The 23,696-nt window shown below is 41.3% G+C and overlaps 1 protein-coding gene and 1 long non-coding RNA gene across 3 annotated transcripts; one reads left to right on the top strand and one right to left on the bottom strand.

Annotated features, from left to right (window-relative positions):
* The first annotated feature begins 450 nt into the window (after nt 1-450).
* On the top strand, nt 451-13,502 carry LOC130149857 (uncharacterized). Of its 2 annotated transcripts, none has more exons than XR_008822035.1 (3): nt 451-564; nt 2,103-2,194; nt 12,880-13,502. It is a non-coding gene; the product is annotated as an uncharacterized LOC130149857 (long non-coding RNA). The 2 variants fall into 2 exon arrangements; XR_008822034.1 differs by having other exon boundaries at nt 455-776.
* Nucleotides 10,432-23,580, bottom strand: CRELD2 (cysteine rich with EGF like domains 2). The gene is made up of 10 exons (XM_056339986.1): nt 23,257-23,580; nt 22,154-22,236; nt 21,115-21,225; nt 18,625-18,716; nt 17,410-17,586; nt 16,142-16,240; nt 14,418-14,495; nt 13,512-13,607; nt 12,513-12,653; nt 10,432-11,000 (listed from the first exon to the last, which is right to left on the bottom strand). The coding sequence occupies exons 1-10, from the start codon at nt 23,407-23,409 to the stop codon at nt 10,942-10,944; spliced, it is 1,089 nt and encodes a 362-aa protein (XP_056195961.1). The 5' UTR covers nt 23,410-23,580; the 3' UTR covers nt 10,432-10,941.
* Nucleotides 23,581-23,696: the final 116 nt, after the last annotated feature.

Below are 23,696 nucleotides of genomic sequence, written 5' to 3'. Positions count from 1 at the left end.
AGACGGTCGGATGGGTGACATCCTGAAGTCCCTCCCAACCTGAGTTTTCCTGTTCCCTAAGACCACATCTTCTATGACTGAGAAGATCTTAGTTGTTTGTGCTTTTGGAAAGAATGCAGCCTAGAAGAGTTATTCGAAGAAGCATACGACCTATTTATCAGTTTTACCTAAGCGCAATCCGGCCCGTATAGATGAAGAGATCACAGTTTTGGCCGCTTCCCTCAGGACTGTAACCGCGTTGGAAACCGTGGGCTCCCGAAGCAGCCACCAACCGCTTCTCGGCAGGTTGAGAGTACCCTCTGCCGGCTTCAGGCGGGCGCTGCCAGAACCTGCCGCGAGCCACGGGAGCCGCACCGCGGACAGCCCCATCGCAGCGCCGCACAGCTGTGCATCTCTGCCAGGGGCAAACAGCTGTGCAGTAATTCATCATCTACAAAGGGAGCGCCTGAAGCAACACCGCACCACGCCCGCCGCACAGCTCTCTTCCCCAAACAACTGGAATTCCAGAGCTGTCATCCCGTTAGGATGCCTGTCTTGTCAAATAGCCTGTCAAACGCCATCTGTGTGAGGAGCTTTAACATAAAAGAAAACTTATTCCGGGGACACTCTGTTTGTTTTGAACATGAACAGTGTGCAATGAATTGATAACAGAATTATGTCCTAAAAGACAGAACAGCTTGTGTCTTAATGACTCATCTTTCTCCCTTGCGAGCTCACGGGAAGAGTTTATCCAGCTCACACTGAAATCAAATTTCTTGTTGCGAAGTTGACATCAGGTAGGAAGAATTTATTTTAATCACTGCATATATTATAATGTGTAATGAAAAAAGAAAGTTACGAAGTACTTCAATTGAAAGGTGTTTATTAATCTATATATGGCACATAGGTCTATACATACCTACCTACAAAAGTATTTCTTTATAAACATAAGCATTTAGATGTATAGATGAATAAATTAAAAATGCAGCGGAGACACAATTCTTTATTTTCTAACCTGATTGCTAAGGAGAAGCTTGTGCTTCAGTCTAGGCTCTTGGGCAAAATTATTGAAGAGCTCCAAGAGATTGCCACTGATGGCGGCTACCATGCCAACCCTTTCTGGTGGCTGCTTCCTGCACCCGACAACTGCTCATTCCCTCTTCTCCATTCCCAGTGATGTGTGAGCTTTTTATTTGCCAATGCTGAGCAGCCACAGCTGACCTTGCTGTTACTTGATAAATAAATGAAACAATAACTTTCTTAAAGTATGTCACAAAGCCACTGAGGGGACACACTCATACAGTAAGAATTTTGAACTCCTCAAGAGCAAGTCACAATTGATCTTAGTATTGAAACTACATGTTTCATTGCTGCCAGGAGTTATGGCTACCCATTTCCTTTACATAACTGCACTTCATATGAAAATGTCAGCTGTTGTTTTGCTTTTCTAAATGGTAGTTTCTGGACCTCTTTGCTTCACTGCTGGAAAACGTGACATTGCTTAGTCCAGGAACCGAGTGATTCGAAAGCAGACTGAAAAACTGCATATTATGTTAAATGTCAAAGAGGAATCTCAGTTCCCCGAATCTGTTTCTCTTCCACCTTTTACAAGGCAAAGTTCTTATATAGGACCATCTTGTATGTCTGTACCTCAAATGAGGCCATGAATACACCTGCATTCAGGAGAGTTTTTATTTATTGTGCTAGTCATTAAACAGAATTACTATCAAATGAGCACCTGACAATATCTTCTGATAGATAAAATAATAGGGAATGATGGAAAAGACATTACCTCAGCAATTTCATAACTAGATACTGCATTTCCAAATGGCATAGAGCGAATAATTCCACACTAGCAAGGGAAGAATGAGATGACCCGCAAGGTCTCTCCTGTTAGAATACTAAATAATTTATTCACGCATCCCTTTTTGGGGCAGCCTTCTTTATCTAGGGGAAAAAAAAAAAAAATGTAGGTCACCTTATTTTTTTTGTTTTAAACTGTGTGTTCCTCCTTCCTCCTCCTCTTTCTCCTTTATTAAAAAAAGCGCCTTTTTTCTAAAAAAAGAATAAGAAATATTAAAGAAAAACAGTATTGTTTTGAATTAGAAATTAACTTCTTACAGGTACACAGAATGCGCAAGAATAACAGGATCCAGACCAGATTCCTCGAAGACACTGAAAAAATTATTGTGAAGCAGAACTGATTTAATTTAAGGTACCTTTTCTTTTTCCCTGAAGGACTATAAATATCCTTAGTACAGGTATGATATCTGTCAAAAAGAGGACAGAAAGTACTGGGTTTATACAGTTATTGCATATATAGTCCACCAAAATTATATACTACGTGGACATTATGTATTTGCAAAACTTGAAGTACCATCATCAAAGTATCCATAATTTCTCAGATATGCTTAGAAATACTGACATAGCAGCCCCAAGATGTATTTAAAGATGACTGTTCCAACATTAACAAATTTAACCTGAGCATTCATCTTACAGCTAGTATGAAATCCAACTTTTTACTTTTTTCCTTTTAAAAAAAAAATTAAAAAAAAATTATTTCCCTCTTGGACCTACTGTGCCCTGTGAACACAGAAGAATTTAGCAAGAGAGGAATGTTCCTCCTAGCTGCACAACTTTCTAGCTACTTACTCAAGCAGTTCCTTCACTAGTGGATGCAGCGGTAGATGTGGATCCTACATATCGAATGCTGTGATGCAAACTGGGGAATGGATGAGGATTAGGGAATGACTCTATTTAACAAAAGCAAACCAAAAAGATGACCCTCAGCCCCAAAGAGCCTACAGTTTCCCTACTGACAAAAGCTAAATTAGGAGGGTCAAATTCAAGAAAAAAGGATCATCAAGTAGAGAATATTTTTACCTCAGCAGTAGACCAACTAGTATAACCAAATACCGTATTGCCATCAAAGCAACAGCAGGATCATAACCCTTGATGTCAGGAGAGTAGACCTTGGCCTGTTCAGGGATCTGTTCGGAAGGGAAACTAAGGCAGACAGCCCCAGACAGAAGGGTCCAGGACAGCTGGTTGATTTTCAGTGATTGCCTTCTCCAATCCTGACGCATTGAGAATCAAGCAAAGGTGGCAGGAAGCTGTCATGAAAGAACAAGGAGTTCCTGACTAAACTCGGGACATAAAAAGGAACATGTGAGGTGGAAACAGGGGCAAGTGACCCAGAAGGAATACAGACACTGTCTTAGTATGAAGGGATGGGATCAAAAAAGCCAAAGCCCACCTGCAGTAGAACCAGGAAGGAATCTGAAGAGCATCAAGGGCTGCTGCAGGCATGCCTGCAGCAAATGAAAGATGGCAGAAACCATGAGGCCACTGCTGTGAGCGGGGGACCACGTGACAAAGGACATAGAAAAGGCCAAGGTACTCAATGGCTTCTTTGCTTTGGTCATTACTAGTAGGATTTGCCTTCAGGATTCCCAGGCCTGTGGGAATGTCTGGAACAAGGAAGACTCACCTGGAGGAGAATCAGATTAGGGAACATTTAATCAAGCTGGACAGACCGCAAGCCCGTGGGGCCTGATGGGACGCACCCATTGAGTGCTGTGGAGGCTAGCCCAGGCTACTGCAAAGCCATTCATGATCAACTTTGGAAAGTCATACCAATTGGAAGCAGTTCCTGAGGACATGAAGAAGGCAAGGTCGTTGAGTGTCTGTTCCTGAAGATACTCAAACCCCAAGTAACCATGGTCCTGAGCAACAAGGTCCTGCTCTAGCTGACCCTGCTTTGAGCAGGGTTGTTGGACTAGACAACCTCTGAAGGCACATTCTGTCCTCAACCATTCTGCGATTTTGTCTCAAAATCATTTTGCTTACATTCTTGGCAGTAGAAAAGCTCAGTTTTGGTCAAGTGGCAGAATAAGTTCTGTCAGCAGCAAGTATAAGTGTGAAAGAGTTAACTGGGTCTCAGGCACATTCAGGAGACAGGTTGCCAACTTCCTTACAGTCCAACTTCAGTGGACAACCACAGCTGATGTGATCAGGACTCGCAGCTCATGGTCATAACCCCATACTAGCAAATCAGGCTGATGCTAGGCCAGGCCAGGCCCGCTTAGCTCAAGGCACAGGACACCACAGTGTGCCAGGAGCAGAGTAAAACAGTATGTATTTAGGTTTACATTACAGTTTAGATTTATGTAATCACGCTCTCTGCAGTCTGGACTTCTAGATTCCACTCTAGGAGCCCAGCACCTACTAGGCATGAGCAAGGTGCCAACCACAGCTCTAATCTGTTCTCATGGCCAGACTTTGATGTCTACATTCTAGATAGCCAAAGTCAAGCAAGCTAGATATGTGCTCCTAGCCAAAAACACCTCTCAAACCTCCCCCACCCAGGACACGAATGAGCCTAACTTTTCATTCCTTTTACAGAAATTGCATGTAATCAGCAAGTTCCATCTACTGATGATACCTATTTCCCAAAAAAACACCCACCAAAAAAAGCCCCCACACACCTAAAAGAACACACAAACTTGTGTGACCTCACTTGTTTCTTTTGATGTGTGGCCAGGTGTAGCCTTGCACATCTGGTTGTTATTTGACCTAGTGGTTAGAGCCCTCTCAGAAAGCAGGAGAAATAAATCCAGGTCTAGGTTTCTTACGCCTCCCAGCAGATTATCCCAGGAGATTCGTCTGCCTTCCAGATTGTAGGTTTAAGAGGTCTGAATTCAACAGGATTAACAGCGACTCCTGCTCACCCCCAAGAAATTCAACAAACACAGGGTAATAAGGACATGCCCGTCATTTCAACTACTTTACATATAGCAGTGTGTGTAACACAGAACAATCAGCAGACTAGAAATTAAGTTTTATTATTCCAGCCCTGTAAGAATAAGTATTACCTTGGATACCTTTAAAAATAATTTTAAAAAAAGTTAAAACGAAGACAGTAAGGCTACATAAAAAGAGCTCTAATGCAACAAAAATACAATTTCAAAGGTACTTTCAAGTAAGAAATCTACAAGTGCAGGAAGGAGGATCTGGGAAACGCCAGGCCTGTCAGCCTGACCTTGATGCCAGGGAAGGGTATGGAGCAGATCATCCTGAGTGCCATCACACAGCACATGCAGGTAAAACCAGGGCATCAGGGTCAGCCAGCATGGGTTTATGAAAAGCAGGTCCTCCTTGATGAGCCTGATCTCCTTCTATGACAAGATGACCTGCCTAGTGGATGAAGGAAAGGCTGTGGATGCTGTCTGCCTGGACTTTAGTAAACTCTTTGACACTGTTTCCCACAGCATTCTCCTGGAGAAACTGTCTGCTCGTGGCTTGGACAGGTATACTCTGCTGGGTTAAAAACTGGCTGGATGGCTAAGCCCAAAGAGTGGTGGTGAGTGGAGTCACATCCCGCTGGCAGCTGGTCACAAGTGGTGTTCTCCAGGGCTCTGTGCTGGCACCAGCCCTGTTTAATGTCTTTATCGATGATCTGGACAAGGGGATCGAGTGCACCCTCAGTCAGTTTGCAGATAGCACCAAGTTGAGGGGGGAGTGTTGATCTGCTGGGGGGCAGGAGGCTCTGCAGAGGGGTCTGGGCAGGCTGAGCCGATGGGCTGAGGCCAATGGTAGGAGGTTCAACAAGGCTCAGTGCCGGGTCCTGCGCTTGGGTCACACCAGCCCCACGCAGCGCTACAGGCTTGGGGAGGAGTGGCTGGAAAGCTGCCTGGCAGAAAAGGACCTGGGGGTGCTGGCTGATGGCCAGCTGAGCATGAGCCAGCCGTGTGCCCAGGTGGCCAAGAACAATAGCATCCAGGCTTGTATCTGAAAGAGCGTGGCCAGCAGGACTAGGGAAGTTGTTGTCCACTTATACTCAGCACTGGTGAGTATATACACCTCAAATAACTGTGTTCAGGTTTGGGCCCCTCACTTTGAGAAAGACATCGAGGTGTGGAGTATGCCCAGAGATGGGCAATGAGGCTGGTGGAGGGTCTGGAGCGCAAGTCTTATGAGGAGCGGGTGAGAGAACTGGGGTTGTTTAGCCTGGAGAAAAAGAGGCTCAGGGGGGATCTTATTGCTCTCTGCTGCTACCTGAAAGGAGGTTGTAGGCAAGTGGGGGTGGGTCTCTTCTCCCAGATAAAACCCGATAGGACAAGAGGAAATGGCCTCAAGTTGTGCCAGGGGAAGTTAGACTGGACATCAGGTCAAATTTCACTGAAAAGGTGGTCAAGCACTGGCACATGCTGCCCAGGGAGGTGGTGGAATCGCCATCCCTGGAGGTGTTTAAAAACCATGTAGGTGTGGTGCTTAGGGGCACGGTTAGTGGACTTGGCAGTCCTGGGTTGATGGTTGGACTTGATCATCTTAAAGGTCTTTTCCAATGTAAACAATCCCATGACTCTAAGAAAGAAAATCTAATAATACTAGTGCAAAAGAAAGACTACTACATTAGCATCCATTAAAATCTAAGGGAAATATAATCTTAATTCTAAGAGAAATCTGAGGAAAAAAAAATCCTTGCAAATGCATTTGAGCTCTATCTGCAGATCATATTTGGATTAATATTGGAACTGAAACCAGAAAGTTAGATATGGTGTGAAATGGCTGAAAAAGATGAGAAAATTTCCATTTTGATCCAAGGAAGGAAAAAAAAGCAGACAGTTGCTTTGAATAACCTCAGAAGTTTCCTTTCAGAACAGATAAACTACAATCTAAGAAAATAACTCATGCCAGACTGATAGACAGGGAAGGAAAGGGAGGAGTATCAGGTCAGCTAGGACCATTATGGAGAACTGTTTTGTATTGCTGCAATGTATGATCCAGAACTGCTTGGGGTTTTTTTTTTAAAGGTTTTTTTTTTATATTTATTTTTTTTTTGTCTCTCCCCATGCATTCTTTTCAGTTAGTCACTTGTTAAGGCAGTCTTGAATTATTTGTAATGCTAACTTTGTGTTGTATTAAGAATAGTCTGAAAGCATCTTGAAAGACAAGTTGCACTCTGTCAAGAAGAATTAACATGCACGTAATGCTGTATGCACTGGGAGCTTAACATTCAAAAAGTGATTTGGTGATTTTCACCATTCTTGGTGCTTTTTCAACTTCAAATGTCAGTTCAAAGGCTAATAAAGACAATTGCCTTACTGAAGAGTACCTCTCCCATATGTACTAGCATGATGTATGATCAGTCCTTGTCAATCATAAAAAGTGTTCTGTTTGTACAATATATCCCACATGTTCTAGTGACCTCTGTCCTGATCTTGTCTATAACCTATGGACTTTGGCACATCTCCTGAGAGAATCTGAAGCCTTTCAGGTGATCTCTGACTTCCTGAATTACCTAATTCATCAAGTTTTTCTGCAAAACAGACTACTTTTACCCTACTTGTGAATGGATGGTATTACACTTTGCATAGAACTCCGTGCCTATGAGACACATGCTGGGAATTCACACCAAAGAATAAATTCAGTATTATATCCCAATACTCACATGAAAAACATTTCAGCACATGCTTTGATTCCTAAGTTTAGACACCGCAGGAGGATTTTGGTATACATGCGGCATACTTGAGAGTGCTTTACTGGCACTCTTTAGAGCTTTAATTGAAACAAGCAGGTCTGTAGGTTTGCTTGTTCCTGGATCTTCTGTGGAGTACAGCTATAACCTTATCCCTTAAAGTGGCTAGAGAGTACCAAACCATTGCATTTCCCATTGCAAAAAGTGCTTAGTCTAAGGTTAAGAAACCCCAAAGAAGTAGCAAGGCAAACTAGCAAAAGGGATGCCATTTTTAGTTGACACTCACAGTATGAAGTTTACAAAATAATAGGCGTGAATCTGGAAGTTCAAGGTTTACCTTGGTATTTATGACAAAGTACCTAACCAATACTTCACTTAGGCATAAATCTTGTTTGTGGGATCTCTCATATCACTTGAGGTATTTACTAACCTATTCATATAATTGGACATGAGACCTGTAATTCCAGGCAACCCTAAGTACAAAGTCTTATACTACAAAACAAGATCTCCCTACAAGGTAATGAAAAATTTAATGGGAAAAGCTCGCTTTTTTTTAGCGCTAGGCAGTTGACACATGCAGTAGAAAGCGTTCCTACCCTGGACTGGTTTAGTTAACCCAAAGTACTTGGCATGCACTCTGTTTCTGCTAATCAGTTTAAATCCTGCTCCCCCATCCCCCTCACTGATTATGAGGGGCAAAACCCAAAACAGCCGAGAGTCCAGTTTAAGGTTGGGGGTTGGTGGTGGGGAGGAATAAATCAAATCAAAATTTTTATTTCCAACCTTAGTAATCACAGTCTGAAGCAGTAAAATGAGGATACAGAATAAAACCAGAGGAGAGAGGACTAACTCCTTAGAAACTCAGCACTGAGAGGCATAAAGCAGTAGCATAGTGTCAAGTATTTATCAATTATGCAACTTGGTCAATATTCCTTCAGAGAAAGCTCTAAATATTTGAATTTACCCTTCTGGGCCCCTGACTTAGCAAGTTTATTCAAAATGATTCAACGCAGAGCAACAGGTACTAACAACTGGGGGGCAGGAATTGATGTCAAGAGAATTGATGAAAAATATATTAGTGACTACTAATACCCAGGTACCACATCCATATGTTTCCTAGGAAACAACACTACAATGGTTCTACTGTTGTAATGAAAGGCTGAAAACATTATTCTCTGGAACCGAACAACAGTTTAGTTACAGCGGACTATTCTCATTGCTTTTGCAGGTTAGACTAGGAAGAGTTTCTCCTCTCTCTCACCAAAGAAAAAACAAACTCTTGAAGTTTTTGTTTTCACTGCTTCATCCCAGAGTTGAGCTTAACTAGAACAGATTCAGTTAGGGCTTTTTGTCTAGAGCTTTGGGTGGGGAGGAACTGGAAAGTAAATGCTTCCAGAGTGTAGTTAAGAACTTCACCAGGTATCCCCCTGACTCCCAACTAACTTGAAGGGAGCTTAGAATACCAAGTTCTTCTTCATATGAGGAAACATTATTTCAAGTTTGTAATGTTAATAGAAGAGTTTGTACTTGAGAGACAATTCTGCTGATCATGAGCTGACGGTAGTTCTTAAACAGAACTGACATTTCATATTACTATTAACAAGGACCATTTCGTCCATTATGTGGAACACCAGGGAGTTAAGTGTCAGTGACTGAGCGACAATGACAAACTACCCTCCTATAAGATCCTTAAAGCCTATTATTACTAACCGGCTACACATGTACTAAAAAAACCCTAAAGATCCTCCAGCTGTATTCCCTGTGCTCCCCAAACTGCCTACTTTTTCCTCCTTTTAATTTAGCACTTACTAAATAAAACACCTACCCTACAACTTGCAAGATACATGGCACAGTCCCATCTCTGGCAATTGCAGCTGAGAAAGCAATGAAGTTTTCATTCTCAGACTGGCAAATTAAGAAACAATAAGATGTAATAGCTGAAGGAAAATAAAGAAAATAGTTACAGATACTTCAGTAATTCTGGGTATTTAAACTACAGCACACAAGATCAGCTTAGACAGGTTTTAACATAAGAATCCAATGGAATCCTTTCACAGAAGTATCTATTGCTGTCCCTAAACTGAACCGTGACTTAGTCTGAACAAAGAAGTCTTCAGTAGTATACAAGTGTTTGGCCTGCACTGCCCAACAGGTCAATCCTGTTCATACCTTTTTTTTTTTTTAACTTCCCCTTACCTCAGGATACTGTTTCTAATTTCTTCATAGCCAAGCCCAAAATATGCTGCTCTTAGCTGTATTCTGCAATCCCACCTTCTGCTCCCTGTATTCAGCATTGCAATGTATTCCAAACCTCACTCACTTCCGTCAGACTTCTAAGTACTGGGGGTCCTTCGCTTATTTACAGCTGTGATGGGCCTGCAAAATATAAGAGTTTTAGCTCTTTATCTGCCTTTTAAGCTTAGGGACCACATGTAGGAAGTTGTGTCTATGCTGTGCTTATTATCTTTGCCTCTAAAATGGCAAAAGAGATAAAATAAACTGATCATAGTATGCTTGCTCTGAAAAAGACAGGAAGCTATTACATGCAGCAGCAGACTGTAGTTAGTCGTGTATCCCTCAGTCCTAGCGTACTTGCGTAACATCTGGGAGCTACCGAGTACAGGTGTTAGCCAAACCTACTTTTCATCACTGTATAAAATAATTCATGTACTTTATGCAAGTATCTGCAAGAAAGACTTAAGTTTCCAAAGGTAGGAAGACAAGTTTGACATAATTCTTTCTTCAGAGGAAAGTGTGTGTTTGTTGTGTTTTTCTTTCTTCTTTTTTATTTTCCCCTCCCCATATACATTCCAGTACAACTGAGTGCTGGAATTCAGTGCTACATTGAAATACAGTGCTTACAAGGTTCTTTTTTTTTTTCTTTTCTTTTTTTTTTTTTTTCCACTGCCTAAATGAAAAACAGACATCACAACCCAGCAAGGTACTAACACCTTAAAAAATTTTAAGGCACATTCCAACAAAATAAACTTTTATTGAATGCAGTATTAGGCATTCTATTTCATTTAAGGGAGCAGTGCCTCCCCCCCAAAGAGATTCCCTTTGACAGTTTCTGAAAGCTGTATTTCAGTTAAAGAAATATTTCTCACGTCAAGAAACAACAAACTTGAGTCTAAATTTTTCTTGATTTATGAAGTGCAACTAAGTCCTTCCAACTGATGATAGTTTTCAGTAGGCACTAGAAGGAGAGGCCTGCAATTTGTTTGCAATTGCTGGGAACAGTGTTATGTTAATTCAAATTTTGTACCAACCCATCTAGAGTATTGTTCTTGAAGAATTATATAAAAAGTGCCATTTGAGAATAAAGAAATGCAGCTTAAAGAGCAGTTTATCACCATTTAAAAAACAAAATCTTAATGGCAACCTGCATATTTAATACCATTTCCACAGTACGTCAGCTAGCAGAGGCTTAGTCCAATAATTTAGAACTTTAGATAGGAATGTCTTTTCATTCTGAATGCAGATCATAAGTCATCATGTCCAGTAGGTGATGGCTCAGTTATTCCACTCTGTACTTCCTCTCCTGTGAAATTAAGTATCATAATTAAAATACAAATGTATTATTATACAACATAACTTTTGACATTAGGAAATTTTTAAACAGAAACCCAAATCAACATATTTATCAAGACTAGAGAAGCAATGAAACCATTCTCCTAGTCTATAAGCTTATTGGTTTTGTGTGGTTTTTTTTTTTCTTTTTTTCTAGATGCAAACAAAACATTTCAAATAAACTGGTACGACATTGTTAGTGGAAGAAAAAAGCAGCATAGCTGTTTATTCTAAGCTTTTGTTTTCAGCTATTCACAGTGACCTTCCTCCTTTTCACATGACCTATCAAAAGAAATTCTGGTATTTAAAAACAAAAAGCAAGTATTACTCAGAATTGTTTTCTATAGTGCAAACTACTCAGTTCAGATGTTAAAAGTGCCTTTAAAAAAGCTGAGCAATTTTATTATATCAGCAAAAGCATTAACCTAAGGAAAAAGCCAAGCCAATTTGTCAACTTCTCATTTTGCTGTTATTATCATAAAATGTCAGGCCACATTTAAAAAAAAATCATAGTAACTGCGTGAGCACCTGCACAGGAAAAGCATGGAACTGATTTTAAAGAACTACTAACAATGAGTACTGAAAGTGTAAGGTCTGAACTGAATGGCCTTGAGTAGCAATGCTACACAGATCTTTACAACTTACTAGTACAAGATGGAAAAAGCAGTCTTGGGGGGGACACAGAAAAACCCAAACAAACTAAGAAGTAGAAAGAAAATAAAAGGTATGAAATTGAGCATCTCTCATGTATTCTCCTACAACCTTTACTGCAAAATAATCCTGTCTTCCACTTTGGAATTATAAAAAAAAAAGCCTTGACAAGAGTAATGAAACACTAATGAACATAACTCTGCCCATAATGTGTCATACATCCTAGAGCAAATTACACATGAATTTCTTGACTGAAGATATAGATTAAGTCAAGCAAAATGGATCCCTACTACTGAAAGATAGATGTCTTTCTCCATATTCACCTTCACACCAGCTCTGCCACTTACGGGATCACAAAACAAATAAATTCAGCTCATTCATCCAGCAAAAAGTTCTGCTTAATCTTCTGAGATTTCAGTGAGTTGAAGCAGCTGGCATGCAATCAGATAAACTCTTGAGCCATTACAATTAACAATAAAGGAAAAAAAGGTGGGGAGGAGGAAGACGTCCTTTTTGTCATAGCAGTAATCTGCTAGTTCACTTCATGTAATGAAGCTAGACACTTCAGTGACTTGCAAACACAACCGTAAGTAAAAAAATACCAACACATGAACAAGACAGACATTTAAAGATTCCACTATCTTTAAGCAAGAAAGCATGCATGTCAGAATGTGGCCTACACCACAAACTACTTGACATAGACCACAGCAGTAGAAAGATCAGGAATTATACAGGAGAGTTTACATGCAACTAGACCCTTTGACAGAAATACAGCTCCAAGTTGTCAATACAGACTGTTTTTCAAAAAATCTGTCATTGAAAAGCCACTTGCCTGTTTTTACAGTTTGAACACACGTTCCATCCTTATCTTCAAACCCTTCTGAACATACACACTTGTAACTACCTGAAGTATTAACACAGTCTTGATTCTCTTTCACACAGACCTTTTCAGGAAGGCTACATTCATCTATATCTAGAGACAGGATAGGGAAAGAAAGAGTCCACTGCTGTTATCTTGTTATAAAACTTACTTGTATTCAGTCATATAAACAAAATTCTATTCAAATATAACAAACACCGAGGAGCAGAACACTGCTTCAACAGATTTAACTTTTGTTAAAATAATCTGTTATGGTTCTTCATGATTTAGACTGTGCTTCAAATTTATTCAGATACTACTGGTTTTTTATGTTTTGCAGGCCCCTGTGTGGAGAAATGAATTAAGCAACGGTACTTGTCTTAACCTACTGAAGAGTTCCCACAGCCATTTTCTATTGATGCCATCAAAGTACAAGTAAAGGGAAGGGAGTCTATAAATACTACATCAGAGTTAACAGCTACTTCAGATTGTGCGTACCTTCTGATCTTCCCCAGAAAGAAACTCTAATTTCACTCTTTTTACTATCACTTCACATAAAAAATCATTATGAATTAGTATCGTTTGAACGGACATTAATGAATTAACAGGAAGGCAACAGAAGCTACATTATGCTCCTGCCTTTCTGTTACAAAATAAATACAGATGCACACTTCTAATGAAGTAGTAGATAACCGACAAGAGACTCGTGTATTTGTTTCCTGAATCTGCTATAAAATACTTTGTTCCTTTTGTAGGAGTGTTTCACCTTTAAGCCCTGTCATGCCTATTAGCTCAATAATATAAAGGAAGTTATAAAGCAAGTCATTGCTGCTAATACCAAAATGACTGGGTTCATTTTGATAGGCTTGAAAACTGGAGCAGACAAACATGCATGTACTTAACAGCTCCCAAGCGTGGCTAACCAAAAGTGAGCCAACTGGTGTTCTACCATGTACTGCCAAATCCACCAACCTGTACACTTTTCATCTTCCTTCATGTATCCAGATGCGCAGGTCTTACACTTGTCAGAACCTTCCCCTGTGCAACCTACACAGCTGGCATCACACGCTAAAGATAAAAAAAATTTAAGTATAAAAATTCTTGTATCTGCTGCTTAAAGTACCACACTTAAAGTCAGTCATCTTAGCCACACAAGGAATCACAGAATGGTTTAGGTGGGAAAGGACAAAGCCTGCCTAGTTTTAACCGCCCTGCCATGGGCAGGGACACCTTCCACTAGACCAGGCTGCTCAAAGCCCCATCCAGCCTGGGCTGAACACTTCCAGGGATGGGGCAGCCACAGCTTCTCTGGGCAACCTGCTCCAGTGTCTCACCTGTAAAGTATGTCTGTATCACCTCACAGTAAAGAATTTCTTCCTAATATCTAATCTAAATCTACCTTCTTTCAGCTTAAAACAGTTATCCCTTGTCCTACTGTCACTACACACTCCAACAAAGAGTCCCTCCCCACCTCTCCTGTAGGCCCCCTTTAGGTACTGGAAGGCTGCTATAGTCCCTGAAGCCTTCTCTTCTCTAGGCTAAACAACCTCAGCTCTCTCAGCCTGTCCTTGTAGGAGAGATGTTTCAGCCCCCAATCATCTTTGTGGTCCTCCTCCAGTCCCATAGAAGCAAGTCCATGTCTTCGTTATTCTGGGGGGGTCCCAGAGCTGAGCACAGTGCTCCAGGTGGGGTGCCACAAGAGCAGAGTAGAAATACCCAGAAATCTCTTGCTTTCCTCATAAAATAGGTCCAAAGCCTCATCCTCCCCATGCCCAGTCAGGACTGGACCACACTATACTAAAAGCCTGGTATCATGCCCTTTCTAGCATTACATTAGGATTCTAGATGATAAAGTGCAATAGCAGATTAAAAAGAAACCTTTGCATGAGAAAGATCCATCTGTGTTCAAACAGTACTGGTGATCTTTGCAAGGAGAAGTAGCACACTCATCTAAATCTGAAAGATAAAAAGTGATGTTACTTAAAATAGTAGTCACGATTAAATAGCCAGATTAATACTTCAGAACTTTGCTCTGAGATCTCTTAAGAACTGGTCCCCAGAAGCTATAAACTTCAACTGACTGCAATGAGAGTAATTGTTACAGTGAATTCAGAATCAGATATGCAACACGTCAGACACATGAGTAACATGGTAACATACACCATTTTGTTCAGCTTCAACTTACATTAACAAATCAAAACTGATCCTCAGAAGATATTTTGTGATGACAGTAACAGACATACCAGAAACTCAAGAGTTCAAATTAAATAAAACTTCCAGAATACCTGCCCATCCTTGTCATTTTCAAGTCAGTGTTTTGCATGCATTTATGCTTTTTATACAAATAGCATAACAAACAAGCAGACAGACTCCTCTTATGGAATACTGTTGATTTCTCTACTCCTGTATTACCAAACTATGGATCTTTTTTAAGTATTAAAAAAGTTACACAAATGTATACACATACACTGTTTACTTTTCAACACAAAGCAAATTGGAGAGAACGCCAGGTTACGGTTAGGACCAGTCAAGCTGAAACTGGGAAGTTAAAATATGCCAGTCTTGTCATTTCAAGGAAAAGGCACAACAGTATTCAAAACTAAAAGTCAGACAGAGAAAGGCTATTTCAGTCTCCTTGCTATCTATTTCATCATGCTGCTGCAGACATAATACGTACTAATTACTGAACCAATTTATACTTTGTCAATTGCAATGGTTTGGAAAAAAAACAACTGCATAGAAGACAATACTAGATCATCTTAAAAATGCTCTTAGAAGTGTTCAGCAGCTGCCTAAGCAAGTACCACAGGAGCTGCAATTCAAGTCCTAGTTCTCATTATCACTTTTAAGAAGCAGTGTTCACATAACTTCTAAGATACTGTTCCCAGACATCATGTTAAGGGTCTTTAATGGGTCCCATTCAACCAGTCAGACAGAATGTGTTACTCTTCCCGTAGTGCCTCCCTGCATTGGGACTATTTTTATTAATGGGTTTTTCCTTACATGTTTCACATATACCTCATAAACCAAGAGAAATGCTAAGTTAGAAACAGGTAAGAAAATAATGGAAGTACTGAGCTTAATGTCTCCTGGCATTTCCCTCCAGTAATAGGAAGAGTTAGTGGGCCTGACTTTTAGTGAAATATTTGAACTCTTGCAGGGCCGAGCATTTATAAACATAGAGTAATCTGAAGATAATTGTGCAATTACTACAAAATATGTAGATAAGCTGAGAGAAATCCTCCAGTAGTTGATAAAGTAGTTAAAAATCAAGAGCAGAGCACTGTTTAGCATTCAAATCAACACAAAAAATGTGTTTTAAAAGGAACAACCTATTTGCTGCTATCTGTACTCCACTAAATTAAAAAGAAACACAGTGAACAGTTTGATAAAGACAACTATATTCACCAGGCAATCAGTGGGGATGAAATACTGCTTTCCTGCAACATGAAACAAGTTAGGAAAAGAGAGACTATGATCTATAAAAATCTAAACTGACAGAACACTTCCATAAAATACAGTAAAAGTCAATGTGAGGTCATCTAGCCTCACTAGATAACATTGCTACAAAACCTGTTTGAAGTCTACCAAACATTACTCACCCACACAAGCTGCTTCTTCATTTTTAATCCAGCCTTCTTTACAGTCCTGGCAGTCCTTGTCACTTGAACCAGTACAAGTTTTACAGGCAGTGTGGCAGGCTGAGGTAAGAGAAAACTACAATCTGAGTTTTGCTGAGAGATTCCAAGGCAAGTTTGGGCACACAAATTCTCAAAGAAAACCCTATTTAGTATCTTCTGGAAGCTATCTTATTTTAGCAGCTTGACCCTCCCCACTAACAAGATTAAATCTTGATGTGATGGAGGTATCATTTACAAAACCGCAACTCTATCCTAAAAGCAACCAAAAAACCCAAAACAATCCCAACTCACCCACCCCCCAAAAAAAAGCCAGAAAGCCAAACCTGGCAATTACAGTCATCTGCACCACTTAAAACAGTGCCATGAAACTCTAGTGACTAGAACTACACGAGACTCCACACTCCCACCTAGCAAATCCTCAGGCTACTTCATCTGCCACTAACCACAAGCGCAATGTGTGAAATAATACTAATCTGAAGAATTTCAGAAGGAAACATACTAGAAATCCAGTTGCATATGCATATTTATATATACATATCTATATAAAAATTACATGCATAAGCAACACACAAATATAATATATGCATGTTATAGATTATAATATAAAATAAATCATACAGAATCATACAGCCAAAAAGCCAACACAGATTGTGTCGAAAAACAATCTTATCAGACCCCGTGGATTTAGTTGCTGCAGAATCTCATTCAAGATCTAAAACCAGAAGCAAATCTGCCTAACTTAAAAAGTTTTCTCCTAGAACCTGACTCGTTTCAAAAAATCTACATAGTCCATAGTACAATTCAGCTGTTTCCATGCCCATTTACTCCATCCAGTTAAGCTTATCTAAGACATGAGGAAAAGCTAGCTTTCAAAGTAGTCCCCTATGCAGCGATTCTAGCTCATTATTTTTGTATAATACTTGGGGGCTACGGGCGGGGACAAAGCTTGCTCTCCCTCCCTCATGACATAGATGAATTCCGCTTCTCAATTTAAAGGAGGGGGGTATTGGGGTGTGGGGGGTGGAGTGGTGTGCGTGAAGGCAGTCTGGACAGATGACTTAGCAAAACCTTAGAATTTCACCAAACTGACATGTCGTTTCTGGTTAAAGCCGAGTAACAAAACTGTAACTTTTTTGTTTTCACATTTGTCAGTTTCAATTCTTTCTAGTTTTGTTTACAAAAAATGAAGAAGGAAGGCAAAGATCTAAGCACCTGTCAAAAACTGTTACCTGTACAAACAGAATGCGTCTCGTTTCTCAAGGAACTGAAGTAACCATTAGAACAGTCCAAACAAAAGTCTCCAGTGTACTCCTTGTTACAGCTACATGAGCCATCTCCACCTCTGGTACCATCACCATCACAGTGGCCATTTCCATGGCAAGGTCTTTCTGATCCACCACGACAAGCTAAAAAGCATCAAAAATACTTTAAAATCAGATGTTAAAGGAAATTACTTCCTATTCTCAGCCACAAGCACCTGAAATCCCTCCCTCTTCAGAGGCAGTAAAATGTAAACAAAACAAAACCAAACAAGCAGTCACACAAAACCAGGATGTAATTTCCAACATCTTTTTTCCTTTGAGAGCAACTGAAGGGTTTGCCACAAGGAATGCTCAGTAATGCATTCAAGTATAAGAGTAACTCAAAACAATCTCCAGGGAAGTTTAGCTATAAATTTAATTTTGTGTAAACACCATAGCTTAGAATTTTATCTATTTTCCTAGCTTCCTGGCTAAAGTTAGTATCTTTATTTATTCTGGATTACTGAGGATGTTCACACTACAGTTGGAAAAAAACTACTAGCAATCATTTAGATTAATACCAGGAATTGGCACTTAATTTTTAACAATATAAGAGGCCAAAGCCAATCTCTAATAAGGTGCAAGGGTTTAGAGATTTATAAATTGTACAAACTTCAGGGGTCAAAATACCTCCTTTACTATTTTTGCATCAAAGACCTTAGTTTCACCTAATTGCCTCCCACCTGCTTTTATCCAATTTTTCCCATTGCTTTTTTAACTAATCCTCAGCTGTGAATTTCTTCATTTAATCCCCAACAGCATTTTGGCCATTCTACTCTTGAAACTGGTCAAGGACTGTTGTCTAAATAGCTTCTGAAAGGCCACCTAAACAATAAACTTGATGTCACAGAGAGGCTCCAAGCATGGGTCAGATGTGGATGTGAGCATCAGATCAGATGGATTCTGCACATGAAAGTAACCCTTGATAACTTTGTACAGTATTTCATGCCCAGAAAACTACTCTCCAGGCAGGATGCTCGCAAGGCAGCTACCTAACTATCAGGCAGCTGGCAGGTACATACTACACAGTACCTGGTATCTCATGCAAAACACCGATACTTCATGTATTTGTCCATGTTATGAAAGACTGAAACAGGCAAAAAGAACGTTATCTGCTACTGTATTTTTCAAAAGAAAAATTACCGAGGCAATCTGGTCCATAAGTTCCAGCAGGACAGCAAACTTCTATTGTTTCTATGCAAAACCACTTAAACAAATCAGGATACTTCTTCTTTCTGTATATGAAAGACATCAATTTATCAATAAAAAGAACAAAGATTCTTTAAAAGCCAACCAGTGCAACTGAACCTACACAATCCAGTAGATTAGTCTATCACACATGACAAATTACAAACGTATCTTTTCTATCTCTCTATTTATTTTCTATTCTGAAGATGATCTTATTTCAGGAACCATTTTCTAGAAGTCGTCCTCCAATATGGGATGAATTTACCTTTTAAACTACTACAATACGATTAACATACTCAAATTTTATAGATTAAGTTTAGGAAAGATGTGAAATAAGAGCAACCAATAAAATCAATTCGTCTTGATAGGTACACAACACCTTTTTGTATTTTAACACCCAATTTTTAGGGAAGGTTATATATATATAGTTTACAGTCTTGTTTACTCCTTCCTCTTAAAGATAACTGCTGCATCTTTGTCTCAACTGTGCAGAAGATAACCCAGGAACCATATTAATGTTTGCTCAAATTACTGTCAAACTGAGGACAGCTGCCTGTTAAATTCTCCTCTTATTTTTAGCATAACTCAAGTATTATTTTAGAAGGCTATTTTTTAACATTAAGAAGTTAGTTATGTGCTACTCTAGCACTAGCACACACACACCCAATTAACAATGAATTCGCTAGATATTATTTTGCAAGCAAGCATGAGGACTACTACAGTTCTAAACAACAATGGACAGATCTCAGTATCACACTGATGCTGAAGTCAAAGGCTTAGATACTCTGTAGCCCAACAGAAGTCTTCAGCAATTCCCGAGGCACGTACAGCTTCTCTTTCCAAACTATTACATCTGGCTATATTGACTCCAAAGCTTAGGCCCTGAAAAGTAAATTTACTGGGTACCACATGTAACGTAACACCTTGTGAAAAGGCATCAAAAGGTATTCACAGACAAAGAAAATGTCTTTGGAAACTACCACGGAAACAGAATGACATTCAGGTATCACAGGTTAAAGGACAGAAGGCAAAGTTAATCAACTGCACTCAAAAGATCTATTAAATACAGAAACTATCAAAAAACCCAATGCATTTTATGAATGGTTTTGTTTATTTTAGGAAGTCTACTTTGTCAAATTCTCCACTTTAAGACTCATTTCTTTCTCATTCTGCAAATTTAAGACTCTGGGTTGCACAGCTTGCCTTTCTGGAAGGCATGTCCTATGAAGAGCAGCTAAGGACTTTGGGCTTGTCTAGTTTGGAAAAGGAGGCTGAGGGGCAACCTCATTCCTCTCTGCAGCTTCCCGAGGAGTGGAGAAGCAGGTCCTGATCCCTTCTCCCTGGTATCCAGTGATAGGACACATGGGAACGGTTCAAAGCTGTACCAAGGGAGGTTCAGACTGGACACTAGGAAGCATTTCTTTACTGAGAGGCTGGTCAGACAGTGGAACAGCCTCCCTAGGCATGGTTGATGTCCCAAGCCTGTCAGTGTTTAAAAGGCACTTGGACAATGCCCTTAACAACATGCTTTAACTTTTGGTCAGCCCTAAAATGATCAGGCAGTTGGACTAAATGATCGCTTCCAACTGAAGTATTCTATTCTATGCTAGTCTAACATGCCAATTGAAGGGAGCAGAATAAAGTATACACAATCCTGTATAGTTAGGTAAAAGGATATAAAAAGCAATAAAGCAGTCATTAAGAGCAAAGTGAGTTATCAAAATTCCCTATCCAGTTATGAAATGTTATAATGGCTGTTTACCCTATTGAATTCCAGCTGATTGGGAATGCTGACAGTCTAAAGTAGTTAAAAAAAAAAATACTTAGAAGAAACATGATTTGAAATTGGAATAAAAAAAGATCTTAAGAGATCTAAATTCTACAATGCCATCCTTTCGCTAATTATAACAGTACATAAAAAGCTTAGCTGTAACAGAAATCACAGGCTAGCTTAGAAAATAGAAAAGTCAGCTGCTACAATACCATCCTCAAGAGTTTTGAGTTCTAGACTTATTAGAAGCAACTATTTCTTTGATTGCCAACAAAATAATGTTTCAGAAAAAAAAGCAAACAAACAAAAAACCCACAAGAACCTGAGAATCCCTTGCAGTTTTATGACAAAGGAAAACAAAAAAGTAAACCTCAAACTTTCCAGTATTAGTTTGCCTCAAAACCCCAGTGGTAACTGAGTAGACAGTATAGGAGAAGCAAGACTGGATGTTTTGGTGTAACACTTCCAGAACTGAAAACAAAAAAGTACACAATACAGCAGCACATGCTATTAGAAGTCAGCCTGAACCTACCTGCACTCAATGGCAACTCCTGAAGGACAATGCAGAATCACCCCTAGTGCTATTGTTCAGGCACAAGATTTAACATTAATTGTTCATCCTCTTCGATAACTTTACCCACACAAAGATCTCCACAAAAAGATTTGATACTTACAGTTTGAACCACCATTTCTCTATATGTTCTTCATGCTCTTCTACCATGTTATTACATTCAAAGTTACTACTGTCGCACAGGTTCTCTATGATCTCTACAAGACGAATTTCGCTGCAAGTGGAGAATGCAAACCGTAAGTTTAACTTAAACATTTGACACCACTCAAGACATGACAGAGATGCTAGACTTCCAGAAGCCTAGATACTTTATCAGTTTACTGTGTGTTCTGAATTAATCCCAAAACAAAGCAAGTATTAGAATAAAGAACTAATGAACATCACTTCAAGCAGAAAAATTAGAAGGATGTCCACAAGAACCACTTTGGCTTGCTTGCATTTATTATGTCTGCAGATTGTAGACCGACAGATTTTTAGCTTTCTGGCTAATTTTGAGTGCAGTATTTTTCTCTTAAGTTCAATGATACATTTCACGTATTGTCCATACTTGATACAAGCCCATGAAGCTCACTAACCCAAGTTTAGAAATCGCACCCTTACACCTCAATGCTCCAATTAATATTAAAAAGTGAATTTGAAATTTGGAAGAAAGATATTAGATCACTTTGCTCGGTAATCAAACATGTATACAAGAGTACTGTAATCTGCACCTTTTCTAGTTTTCTGTTTGGCACTGAAATAGTGACAACTCTAGGGAGCAGATACTGCTTTAATTCTAAAACAACTATTGCAATGCTCCACACCTTTTATGACTACTAATTAACTATTGACCATTATTTGAAATAACAATTTTAGGGTTTTAATAGGTAAACAGAAAAAAACCTATTGCGACCAATGTTGGTATTTACTTTTGTTGCTTTCACAAACAAGGCAAATAAAGGCAGTAATAAGGAGGCTTCAGTCTTTACTGTAATCTTTACGTTATAACGTAATGTTACCTTTTAAGCAATAAGAATTTAAGGCTTGGACATGTGAAACTTTAGCTGCAACATTCAATATTTAAGTCCAGACAAACACCAGTACACTCAAGTAATGCAGTGGACATAAAACATAGCTGAATGAGATGCACTGAGATAGCTCACCTGGACTCATACTTCGACAGTGTCTTCTCTTCCCAAGCAGTGTTCCCACCACCAAAGTTCTTTTTAGCTGTATCTGCTAATCCCTACAAATGAAAAGTACAAAAAGAGCGTAAGTTGCAGAGTTTGTTTCTCAAAAATTAAGGGCAATAGTAAAGGTTTATACAAAAGTTGTGAAAAGTGCCACGCAGAAACTTTGGTAAAGCTCTGATGCTACTGATCAAACTGTTAAGTGAAAGAAACAGCTAGTAACAACATGAGAAGTGAGAAAGCATATGTTACAGCATAACAGGACTGAATTTTCATAACGCATAAACAAGGCCTTGTTACAGTCTCCACTTATGCCGGGCACCATACACGAACAAAACTTTACACCCTTCTTTAAGTTCTCAGGAACTTTGTTCATCAGTTGAACAGCACCTCTACTTCTGTTTTGACAGCACTTTGCCCAAATTTCACCGTGTTGTAACTTCAACGCACAACTGTAATTCACCACGATCGACACAACTTCCCCAAGTCACAGTCAGTACCTACGGAACCATCGCACCTTACAAAAGCCACCCGCTGCACGTCAAGCGGCCCAGCAGCCTACAGCAGCGAGCGCACACCCAAGGCACGTCAGAGCACCGGAGACAAGCCGAGGCCGCCCCTCGCTGCCGACACAGCCCGCACTGCCACGGCGCAGGGCCGCTGCCAGCGGACGCGGAATCTCCGGGGGCCGCCGCCCGCACAGCCAGCCCCGGCACCGAGCCATCGCCGGCAGCAAAGCCCAACCGGCTCCGCGGCCCAGCGGCTGCAGCCGTTACCGGAGCCGGGCGCGGACCGCTGCCGCCCGTCAGCCTGGCCAAGCGCTGCTGCCGCTGACCGGGCACCCGGCGGAAGCGCTCCCCGAGTCCGGACGCGGGGCTCCGAGCTGCGGGGCGTAACGCCGGGCAGCCCCGGGGGCCGCAGACCCGCACCGCGCCCGACGGGCAGCCCCTCAGAGCGGCGGGCGCCGAGCGGCCTGCACCGCTGCCGCCGCGCCTCGGGCTGCCGGCGAGACCCCCCCTGCCGCCCCCCGCCCCACGGCCCGGCCGCCGCCGCCCCCCCGCGGCCCCGCAGCCCACCTGGTTGAACCTGTCCACGATGCCCCGGCAGGTGGAGCACGCCAGGCGCCGCCGCTCGCCAGCGCCCAGGGCGGGCGGCAGCGTCAACAGGGCAGCGCAGAGCGCCAGCCACAGGGACGCCCGGCCCGGGCGAGACACGGGGCCCGGCCTCATGGCGAGGGGAGCCCCGGGGACGCGGAGCGGGGCCGCCCCAGCCGCCGCACCGAGCCCGCGTCAGCGCCGGCCGCGCGCAGCGCGCTCGCCCCGCCCCGGCCCCCGTAGCGACCGGCCCGCGAGCCCCATTCAGATTTCCGCGTCTGCCCCGCGCACGCCCCGGCCGCAGGCGCGCGTTGGCGGCGGCGGGGGAGAGCAGGGACGTGGCCCAATCGGCGCCCGCCACGCTCCGGACCAATCGGAGCCCCCCGCGTGCGCAGGGAGCCGAGCAGGGGGCGTGGTGGGGG

This window comes from Falco biarmicus, chromosome 5, assembly GCF_023638135.1.
Source record: "Falco biarmicus isolate bFalBia1 chromosome 5, bFalBia1.pri, whole genome shotgun sequence".
NCBI lineage: Eukaryota > Metazoa > Chordata > Aves > Falconiformes > Falconidae > Falco > Falco biarmicus.
This window is presented reverse-complemented; position numbering and strand designations above follow the sequence as displayed.